We start from the raw sequence: 12,020 nt of genomic DNA, 5'->3' as shown, positions 1-12,020 counted from the left end.
AATCTTAACCAAGGTTAAGTTTTTGAAATGTTGTCATAACTTAGAAAGTATATGGACCTAGTTCATAAAACATAGACATAATGGTAATAGTATATCACTGAAGATCCTGCCTGAGTTTCAGGGTCACATGATTAAGGTCAAAGGTCACTTAGGGCCAATGAACTTTGGTCATGTTGGGGGTATTTGAGGAATTGTCATCCTAACTTTGAAATTTTATGGATCTAGTTCATGAAACTTGGACAGAAGAGCAATCAAGTATCCTTGAACTTCCTGTGCGAGTTTCAGGTCACATGACCAAGGTCAAAGGTAATTTAGGGTCAACAAACTTTGGTAATGTTAGGGGTATTTATGGAACTATCATCATAGCTTTAAAAGTTTATGGATCTAGTTCATGAAACTTGGACATAAGAGCAGCAATGTATCCCTAAATACTCTGTGCATGTTTCAGGAACATGGCCAAGATCAAAGGTCATTTAAAGGTCAATGAACTCTGGCCGTGTAGGGAGTATGTTTTGAATTGGCATCATAACTTAGAAAGTTTATGGATCTAGCTCATGAAACATCGACATAAGGGTAATCAAGTATGAATGATTGTTTTGCACATGTCTTAGATCACATGGTCAAAGGTAATTTTGGGTCAATGGACATAATAATTTCTTATCATATTAGTGTTTTCTTCTGTGAATAATTATTTATTAGCTGTTTTCAAAGGCAGCACTGCTGCTATATCGAATTGCGTAATGTAGGCGAGACTGCCAGACGCGTTCCACTTGTTTACTTTAGACACTTGTTTGATGATTATAATATGATACATAAATGAATGAAGTAATGATTGTGTTATTGATTGATTCTTCTCTCCTTCTCTTTTCTTTTCTTCCTCTTTCTATCTTTTTTTTTTTTTCTTTTGCTCTGAATATAGCATACAGTTCAGATTCCCCCACAGTAAGCAAGATAGAAACCTTTGAGGTCTTCTTCAGACCAAGACTACCAAAATATGACAAGGTAAAGCTTTATGTTCTCTTTCAATTGATATAATTTTACAAAAATCATTCAATTATATTCCAGTGGTAACTGGATATAAATATTAGGGTGTTTGAACTTTGAACTAATGGCTGTTAAATTCTTATTTGCATTATATCATATATTTCTATTTTTAGGTGGATAGATATAGGATATGTTTTTGAAATGAATTGTATTATTTTAGGATGTAAATATGCATCTGTGAATGAATAATGCCAATCATGAAACAGTTCTATGAGGGAAATGAATCATATGTCAGTTTACAACTTTAAAGGACACAATAATTTGATATAGATTTTTCAAGGCTTCACAAAATTTTCTTAAGAATGTAAGAGTGACACGGTTCATGTTTACTAAATTATTCCAAGTCAAGTTAACCGTCTGACCCAACATTTTTGGACAGAGAGTATGGATGTAAGGGAGGAGTGGAAGTGTTTTCTTTTTATCTGAAGAAAATAATTACAAATATTTATAATAGAAGAGAATTTATTTCTTATTGGCAAAACTCAATCAAAATGAAAATATTTTGAATTAATATTGTGTTTTTTCCCCCATTGATGGCAATTTTGTTTATTGAAGACTGAGATTGATCAACGAGGAAGCATTCTAGTTGACTGTAAGGAACTCCTGGAGGATGAATCAGTAAAGACTGTCCTTCCAACACTCAAAAATGAGATAAGGGATATGCCTCAGAAAATCATCAATTGTCTAGGAGTAGCTTTCCATCAGGTATTGGTGCACTCTGTATTTAAATGACCATGTAACATATAGACATACCAGTACAATAAATTTTTGAATTGGGTATTTGATGAATTGCTTTTTATTCCATGTTGATAAATGAGCAGTGGACCGGTTGGCGAAGGCGATTGGGGCATGTTGGTATGGGCAGGTGCTGAGGACAGAGGAGGGATGGCAGGGCTTTTGAGTTTGAGGTGGATGGTTCAATGATGTGGCTGCCTAAGAAGAAGAAGCAAGTAGAGGAGGAGAGTTGGGTTAGGGATAGAGGATGCACTGAATCAGGCAAAGTAGAAGGAGGGGATAAGGGAGATTGCTGTGAGTGTGGGGTGAATCCGGCCACCCTCGTACACAGGGACAAAACCAGATTTAAAACTTAAGATTGATGAATGATGATAAATACCCAACTTGGATATCAAGGAAACTTTCCTTGATATCCAAGTCAGGTAATTATCATAATTCATCAATCCAAAGGAAAGTAACATAAGTGATGATTGCCCCAGTAGGGCATTCCGATTTAATATTCTTTATATCAGCTGCACGCACTTAGAGACAATAGCCTGCTTATCAATTGGGCTTCATGTTAAGAATCCAGTTTCAAGCAATCCTCTGAGAATTTAATGTCTGTGGGTTTAAATATAAGTTCAGATGACCTTAATCTGCACCTACTCAGAATGTATCTATTAAAGAAACAACTGATAGGTACTCCTTTTCTGTTATTTATTGTGTGGTTATTGATGATCAGCTATTGTAATGGATTTTTTCAGGTTTGGACCAAAGACCTAGAACAACAAGCAGCAGTTTTACAAGAACAAGAAAATTCTGAGAACCAGTCTCAACAATCTGTTGACATCCCTCCTATGTTAGTTCAGGTGCCATTGATTCATGCCAGGTAATCTATAGTTTACTTTAATTTTCATCTTGTTTGATATATCTTGTGACAATATCATGGCTATTCTGTGTTGCTTCTTTAATTGATTTAGAGATTCTCAGGAGAATGAACAATACTTCTTCTCTGCTTTAAGTTATAGTTATACAGAGCTTCCAAGTCTCCCGGATCCTGCGGGAGAATACTGGATTGCGATCCAATCTCCCGTTCTCCCGACCCCATGCCAAAATCTCCCGGATAATCAGGATTTTTAGCTGTTAAATTGTCAAATTCATACAAACGACTGTTTAAAGAGTCTAGCATGTTCAATTCCCTAACACCCACGTGGAACCTCCTTATCACATTTTCATTTTACCCAGTAACTTCTACCAGTTTTTGTATAATCGTACATTGATTTCCCATGTAAATGAAGATAATTTTACTGAACGACTGGTGAAGTAGTCTAACAAGCCATTTTATTTCCGGGTTCTGCAATGTATGATGAAAACTCTTCAGCGGTACTCTATGCACATGGCCCCCGATGCGCCCCGGCGGCCGGGGCTCCAGCCGGCCGCGCTGTGCCAGGAAGCTCCGAGAAGGAAAGTTCACGAGCACTGCGAGGCATTTTTCGTAAGCTTGCTTGCGCCTTATTCGAGCTGAAACTGTGGATCAACGATGGGATTAGCAAGTGGATTACTTTTACACCTCGACTTTCAGTTTCAGGAATAATTTTATTGACAATCCTGAAAAATTAGAAGCAAAGTGGAGATTTTTTCGCCTACTTTCACTTGGGTTGATCGGATTCAAACATTTTCTCTTTCGTGAGTGAGCTAGCCTGGCGCTGGCTCAGTGGCTGGCTGAGCTGTGCGAAGCACGCCCCGTCCCGATTTATCCACACTACAATCGCATCGCCAGTGACCATGGAAATCATGGAGATGGAGTCATCCAAGACCAAGACGACAAAATACTTGTCGAAGTATAAAGATACTTTTCAAGCAGAATGGGACTGTGTGACAGTTTTCACAGGAATCCCTCAGAGACTTTAAACAGTCCACATATAAAGCTCATTTACCATGTTTACCACTACTGCAGCCCCTTCCCCCTTTGGCCAATTAAAGGTATTTTCATGTGGAATGCATTCTTTTATGAATTATTAAAAAAATCTACTGTTTTGCCTGAAGTGTATATTTAGTCAATGACAATTCATGAATTCTCTCTAATGTGCATTTCATCTATCGGAATTTTTTTTGATGGTTTATTTAGACAGCTGTCGGTTACTATCAAATGTTGTTTCTTATAAATGTGTTTTGCTACCCAAAACTCCCATCCGTGGGACAACGTTCCGCCGCTCCCTCACAAAATCATACCTCCGCGAAATCTACTGGATTCTATCATCCCAATGTTGGCAGCTCTGGTTATACATCAAAATAGTGACTCAGAAGAAGTGTATATACTACTTTTTATTTACCCCAGTAATTTAGTTGATAGACAGAAAACTGAGCGCTTAGAAACATCTGTATTAAGCGCCCTACAAATGTTATTATTATATTTTGATTATTGTAAAAGTAAGTTCAGTTATCTAAATTCTGTTCAATTTTATCCAATCAAACAAAATGTCTAAAATGACATTATATATTCATATTTATAAAGCATTGTGTTAGTTTTTGTATTTCTGGTAAGCTTTTTTCAGCTGAAATCAATTTAATTAAGATGCTTGTTATTATTGATCATCCAGGAAGGATTCCCGTGTCAATTCATTTTGTTTCTTTACTCCAGAATACTCAACTATGAACTAATAACAGCCTTCAAAAATTTGAAAGCTAATTGCTATGGTGAGTATACATGTGTGTGCTTCAATTAAAATTGTCATCCTGTGGTACAGTCACTTCATTTATATACTTGTATACTATTACTGATAAACCTAAACTTATCTAATTTTATGCTTATAAAATCGGTAGTGTATATTTATATGTCAGGAAGTAGAATAAAAAACTCAAATTAATATGAAGAATATACTATCAATTTTATTTCAGGTAAATTTGTATCTGTGAAGGGTACAGTAGTAAGAGTCAGCAATATAAGACCATTATGTACCAAGATGGCATTCCAGTGTAATACATGTGGAGATATTCAGGTGAATATTCAAAGTTCAACTATTGGTCTATGAATGCTTACATACATGTACATTCTTCAATGAATAAAAAATTACTTTAAAAACTGTAGGCATATTTATAGATCTTATGATTACCATGTAATTGAAGGAGTAATCAAATAGAAAAAAAAACTGATTATCATAGAGTAAGTTCATGGATTAAGTCTTATTTTCATTTGAGAAAAACATATTTATCAATCCATCACTTTTCAAGTTTGAAGCTGAAAAAGCACCACAAGTTTTAGCATCTAATGTTTGTTTTCAATTCAATACTTAGTAAGAAATTTCAACATTTTACTATTTTGTATAATGTTACAGTTCAATTAATTCTTTGGCCAAGTATATTACTATTCCCTTAAAGGTAAATTCCAGTTCTGGTAACGATCTCAAAATGACGTTTTACAGAATTTAATATAATGACCACCCAAGTGTCTGTTTGTATGAATAAAAAATATGAGCCAAAGGATTCTGGAAGAAATTATGTAATTGCTGAGAAATAAGCAAAATAAGCGCGGATTCGGTCACTTCCGTCGGGTCTTTATTCCAGCAATAATAATACACTGTCCCACGTGTGCCTATCTGTGTTGGCGATCTTCAGTGTGATCGTATTTCAGCTTAGATTTTATGATTTCACAAAGTTCAGTTTATGTAACTGTACCAGATCTAGATCCACGATGATATAGTCATACTTAACCTTGGTTTTACAGACTTTCTCACGAAATTAGTGTTTTACTACAACTACTGTAATTTAGCTTTAAATATTAAACTTATTTATTTGGAGCCCTAGATTGGTATTAATATTGCCTTGTTCATTTCTAATGTCAACGATTTGTGTAATGAATATTCTAATATTTTCAAGTATTACTTCACTCATCTTTTTTTTCTCTCTCCTTTCCTCTGCTTCTCTTTCTCTCAATACAGATTGTTCATCTACCTAATGGAAAGTACATCCTACCAACCAAGGTATGATCTTAGATTTAATTGATACGAACCAGGGCAATGTTTCATTAAGTTACAAATGACTTCAAATTAATGACATAAAATGCATCAAAATACATGTATTTGTTTCGTGCAATTTTTTTTTTCCTGATGCTTTAACAAAGTTGGATTATATTTTAATTAAATGTGGACAAAGAACTAATATCTCACTAAAAATGTATGTAAGAATGTTAATGAATATCTTCATAATACAAATATCTTCATAATACAACTTAAGTCATATCTTTTTCCTAATATCTAGTTTTCTATTTTCATTTATTTAATATGTATTTGTTTTGATGATTTTTGCTGTCCCTGTTTGGTTTGACTTGGCTAACCCATCTGGGGCCTGGTGGCCTCAAGTGCTATACTAGAGCTTCTGTGAATGATGTGCTGACCGGGCTTGTCCCTTAAATTGTTGGTGAACGAAGCAGCAAGCAAGAGGCCACCAGGCCTCATCTGGCGCAGTTGAGAACACCAATAGTTGTTGCAATTTAATGTATACGATTCTATACTTTTTTGTTACTTAAGATTTATATTTATATTTCATTTCTGACAATTGTAAGCGCTGTGATACTTTTTGTGTATAGCGCATATAAATAACCGTTATTATTATTATTATAGTGCATAGGTGTAAGTGTGTTAGTGGCAAAACAGCTCGCTCAAGGTTGTTTACAGTGCTGCAAAAGCATGAGGCTTTCCAAGTGCTTCTGAATGAAACAGATGTCATGTCGATTGTTTAGAAACATATTTTTTTCCTTTCTGTAGTATTGATTATCAACCTTTCCTTCTCACTATTCATATACTTATTTATAGTCAGGGGCCTTAGCAAAATTTTGGGGACAGAATTTACAAAAGCGCCATTTTTTGCATGTGGGTCCCTGGTATCAAAAGCATTAATTCTAGATAGGGTGCCTCGAAATCGGTGAAGGGCACCCTATTTTAAAATGCTAATTTATGCAAATTTTATGCAAAAAACTCATAATTCACCATATCTCACTAAAAATAATTTTCAAATGCCCAATTTTTGTGTATTTGGGTCTCCTTTTGCTAAATATTCAACTGCAGGTCGATTTTTATAAAATTGGTGAGTATGAATCAATTCTTAAAGTTAAGTTATGCAAATTTTATGCGAATTATATGTAAAAACACATATTTTATCATATCTCGACATATAGAATTGTCAAAATCACAATTATTTTTCCACATGTGTCACTGGTACCAAAAGCATTAATTCTTGATAGGATAACTCGATATCAATGACTGGAATCCAATTTCATAGTGCTAATTTATGCAAAATTATGCAAAATCACACTATTCACCGTAAATTACTGTATATGTATAGTACAGACCTAAACTTTTCTAGAAGCCTATTTTTTGGGGGGTGGGATTTGGGATTTATTTTGATGGGGCATCAAATCTAGATTGATTTCTGTACAGTTCCAGAATAAGAATCAATTTTCAATGTTAATTAATGCAAATTTATGCACTTATGTGTAAAACACATCAACTATCATATTACGAGGTTTTAAACCGAGGGACGAGCGCAACACTATGCATATGAGACACTGTTACACAATTCATTCATTATGTTGACTTTCCATGCAACCAGAGGAGGGTATCATGTTTAAAATGCAAATTTATGCAAATTATAAATCCTGTGTATACCCCTTTCACAATAAAAAAAACCCAAATCATATGGAAAAGATAAACCAGTATTTTATCCTTTTTTTTCAAAGCAATTAAAAAGGTTAGATTTCTTTCCCAAGTAGAGTTTTCCCCTGTCAGAAAAAGGAGGGTATATGGATGGTTCTCATGTCAGTAAAAGCTGTCCATGTCTGCCCCTCTGGCAACTATGTACATTTTTAGAACAAGGACACATCAGATTTGAGCAAAGAGACCTGATCCTTTTTCTTATTCTGTCGTCCTTTGGTTGACGGTGACCTTAATAATTTCAGTGATTTTTCTTTATTGGCTTATGAATTGATCTCTATAACTAAAACTAGGGTAACACCAAAACCAAATTCTCCCAATCAATTTCAGACCGTATCAGAGTCGAATCGGTCTGGAATAGGTCCCGAATCAGAGCACTATTGACTTCCCAGAATAATTGTCCAAATGCCTCCCCAAACTCAACCGAATTCCATCCGAATACATCCCGAATGTGGCTCGAAAAAAATTTGTCGTGGCTACATTTGGGAGTATTTTGGAGGATATTCGGCTGGTTTTAAACATTTCAAGACAAGCAGAATCCCTCCACGAATGTTCCTGAATGTTTTCGTATATGGGGAGGGAGAACAGAATAGTCCCGGATCCTTCCGATTGATTCCGGGAGCACCCCGAATCGGAGATGAATAAGTACCGAATCCAGGCCATTTTGGGCAGAATTGGTCCAAATTTGTTCGGGAGAATTTGGCTTTGGTGTAACCCTTGTTTAAAGCTAGGGTTAGAACGGAACCGAATCAGCTGCGAATACATCCATATACGTATTCGGGTGGTTTCAGGAATATTCTGTTTTGCCTTCGTAAATGCGAGAAAATTCGGGAACATTCGCTGAGGAATTCAGCTCATTTTTAAATGTTCAAAACCAGCCGAATACCCCCCAGAATACTCCCGAATATGACCACAACAAATTTCATTCGGGCCACATTTGGGATCTATTCGGGTGACATTCGGTTAGATTAGGGGAGGCATTTGGAGTTTTCTGGGCAGATTCTGACCTATTTGTATCATTCTGGACATAACTGTCCCGAACATTCAGGCCATCTTTCGGCTGTAATCAGAGATATTGGGTCACATTCGGCTGGATTCTGGACATGCTTGGGTCGATTCTTGCCACTATTCGTGTTGGCAGTCTGCTTTTTGGGGATGGCCAAAATTGATTTGGTCACTTCTTGGCGATTCTGCGCTGAATCGGGACATATTCCGGACCCATTCTTCTCTATTTGGGGGAACTCCCCTAATCCATCTGAATCAGGCCATAATCGGGCAGAATCAGTCCAAATTTATTCGGGAGAATTTGGTTTTGGTGTAATCCTAGCTTAAACCAGGACTGACGTGATGTATTCTTGCGACTGTACTTTGGTTATCCTCTGAATGTTTTGCAGAGTGTTTACCTTAGTTGCATCCTTTTCTGGTTTGTCGTCCAGAAACGGATTGCCTACTTATAATCAGCTGCAAATACACATAAGGATGAATTCTGGAGCACTCTGTTCTCCCCTCCCAAATGCAGGAATATTCAGGAGGAATTAGGGAACATTCTTGGAGGAATTCAGCTCGTTATGAAAGTGTTCAAAACCAGCCGAATACCTCCAAAATACACCCGAATGTGGCTATGACAAATTTCATTCGGGCCACATTCGGGATGTATTCCGATGGAATTCGGTTGGATTTTGTGAGGCATTTTAGGGTATTCTGGGAAGATTAAGACGTATTCGTATCAGTCGTAGAGTAAAGGTCCGACTCTTGCCTCCCAATATCGTACGAATCATTACTCGAATACAGAGAAGAATGTAGACGAGTGAGACGAATTGGCCAGAAAATAGAAAAATGGCATCCGAATAGCTGCCGAATCGGTCAATTATAGCCCATTTCAAAAGAATATGGGGTATTTTCTGGAAATTCGGTGGCACACTTGGCAAATTCGGGCATAATTGTTCCGATTGGGGTCGTTATTCAGGTCGTCATTTGGTGATAATCGGAGGATTCGGGCTAAATTCGGCTTGATTCTTGCCACCTTTGGCTCGATTGTTGCCACTGTTCGGGTTGGCATACGGCTTTATGCAGGACAGTCAATATTGATTCAGGTAAATTCTTTGGGAATCTACTCTGATACGGGACATATTCCAGACCTTATCGTCTCTAATTCAGTGAGCACCCCGAATCAGAGCCGAATAGGTTGCGCATCCACCGAATTCATCCGAATCAGGCCATATTAGGGAAGAATCAGTCCAACTTTAAGAGGGAGAATTCGGTTCTCGTCTAACCCTGGTTGAAGTATAGTCTCGATCAGACTCGTTGCTTGCTGCTTGAATTATATCAACAAATTAATTACAATATAGGATAGGTCTCTAACCGAAAGGAGATAATAATTTACAGATTTATAGAATATGCCTATGTATACATTGCCCATGATGTGATTATTACACAACTTGAAAGAGATGTTTGGACACCATGTGGTTTCCCAAAGACTGAAAATTTGCTTAATACCTTGGTCACATTTGTTCTACGGCGGCCGTACGGCGAGTCGAAAACAGCCGTTTTATTCATTTTTATTCAAACCACCTATATGTAACTGGTACCAAAAAAAATGTTAAAACGGCTGTTTTCGACTCGCCGTACGGCCGCCGTAGAACAAATGTGACCAAGGTATAACTGTGATCCATATATACTTTATAGCTATTGAGAAAATCAGACTTTAACTGATAGTACATGGCTATATGTCTCCGTATACCATGTATACATAGCCTTTAGTGTGGGGTGTCTCCAAGGTTTCAATTTTCCTGTCAATATATTGCTGGTAAAATTGAAGCTTTTGAGCTGATAGAGGTACTTCAAAAGTTTGGCCCCTTTTTTCACTGTTAGTATCCATTGGAATGGGACTAATTTATACATATGAAATAATTGCTAATTTACATAAATTAGCATATTTTGCATGAAGACGGGATTTTCAATAGCACGTTTGATAGGGAAAATTAACGCTATCGATCTGATAGAGATTTTCTTTAAGTTTGGTTTCTTTTTATTCCTTTTTACTAATTTTTACTATTCATGCATAAATTAACTGCTAATTTATATAAATTAACATATTTTGCATGAAGACACAATTTTCAATATCATGTTTGATAAGGAAATTTCAAGCTATTGACCTGAAAGAGACTTTCCTAAAGTTTGGTATCTCTTTATTTACTTTTATTAATTAATTCCTATTGGCATATGGCTTCATGCATAAATTACTAATTTACATAAATTAGCATATTTTTGCATGAAAATGCAATTTTCAACACCATGTTCTGTTGGAAAAATTGAAGCTATTGACCTGAAAGAGACTTTCCTAAAGTTTGGTATCTCTTTATTTACTTTTATTAATTAATTCCTATTGGCATATGGCTTCATGCGTAAATTACTGCTAATTTACATAAATTAGCATATTTTTTAATGAAGATGCAATTTTCAACACCATGTTCTGTGGGAAAAAATGAGGCTATTGACCTAATAGTGACAAAGGGAAAGTTTGGTGCTTTTGTAAACTCTGTCCCCAAAACTTCAAATTATGGGCCTAAGGCCCCTGACTATTATGTAGTAAATGTTGTGATACATTTCATTTGAATGTACATTTATTTTGGCTAAAGCTTTCAACAGTATATATCATTTTATGCATAGTGCCTTGCCCCGGAATGTAGAGGGCGCTCCTTTGTACCCAAGCAGAGATCACCTCTGACGGAGACAGCTGATTGGCAAACCATAAAGCTACAAGAGATAGTTATGGATGAGCAGAGAGAAGCAGGACGTATACCAAGAACAGTAGAATGTGAACTCATGCATGACCTTGGTAGGTATTATATTAGTGTAAATGACAGACTATATCTGGAATGGTGCGTCATGTTTGGCCTTTCTACGTGTCTTTAAATCATATCTGTTGGTAATCTAAAACTAATTATGAATTCTACTTGATCATCCTTCAGCAGTTGAAAGTAGTTTTTCAAAGTTTAATTTCCATGTTTCCATTGAGAAGCAGATGTTACTAATATGGAGCAATCCAGTGCACATATGTAATTATAGTAGTCACTTGATTTGTAAATAGGCCTATTATTGGTTTATTGGAATGCTTGACTTTTATTGCAAAATAGTTGCAAGTTTAGGCAATTACAGATGTCACTTTCTTTACTTTTTTTTCTAGTGGACAATTGTGTACCGGGAGATACAGTTACAGTCAGTGGGATAGTCAAAGTATCAAATGTGGATGAAGGTAAGGAAATATGTTGAGTTTTTATATTTCATTTTTGTCTCGCCTGCGTAGCGGAGCGAGACATAGGTATCACTATTTCCGGTGTCGGCGTCGTCGTCGTCGTCTTCAACAATTGTGTTGTACACCCAATAACTTTCTATAGCTTCGAGGTGGGATCACCAAATTCATACCAGAGCTCCATCTCCTGAAGGCACAGGTCAAGTTCGAATATGAGTTGAATTTGAATAAGGTCAAAGGTCAATGAACTTTCCATGACTGGCACTGCTGTATTGTACACATAATAACTATCTATATCTTCG

General features: G+C 36.3%; 1 protein-coding gene across 2 annotated transcripts in view; it reads left to right on the top strand.

Moving 5' to 3' along the window:
* The window catches only part of LOC129265117 (DNA helicase MCM8-like), a 51,934-nt gene that overhangs the window by 24,227 nt on the left and 15,687 nt on the right, over positions 1-12,020 (top strand). For both annotated transcript variants that reach the window (XM_064101710.1, XM_064101709.1), the window contains 8 exons: positions 920-1,002; positions 1,600-1,749; positions 2,523-2,647; positions 4,400-4,455; positions 4,657-4,757; positions 5,697-5,738; positions 11,136-11,304; positions 11,653-11,721. In XM_064101710.1, the coding sequence (XP_063957780.1) occupies positions 920-1,002; positions 1,600-1,749; positions 2,523-2,647; positions 4,400-4,455; positions 4,657-4,757; positions 5,697-5,738; positions 11,136-11,304; positions 11,653-11,721 (795 nt within the window). The remainder of the gene's footprint in view (positions 1-919; positions 1,003-1,599; positions 1,750-2,522; positions 2,648-4,399; positions 4,456-4,656; positions 4,758-5,696; positions 5,739-11,135; positions 11,305-11,652; positions 11,722-12,020) is intronic.

The sequence above is a fragment of the Lytechinus pictus genome, chromosome 7, assembly GCF_037042905.1.
Source record: "Lytechinus pictus isolate F3 Inbred chromosome 7, Lp3.0, whole genome shotgun sequence".
Classification (NCBI taxonomy): domain Eukaryota; kingdom Metazoa; phylum Echinodermata; class Echinoidea; order Temnopleuroida; family Toxopneustidae; genus Lytechinus; species Lytechinus pictus.
The sequence above is the reverse complement of the archived record's forward strand: the minus strand, read 5'-3'. Positions and strand labels throughout refer to the sequence as shown.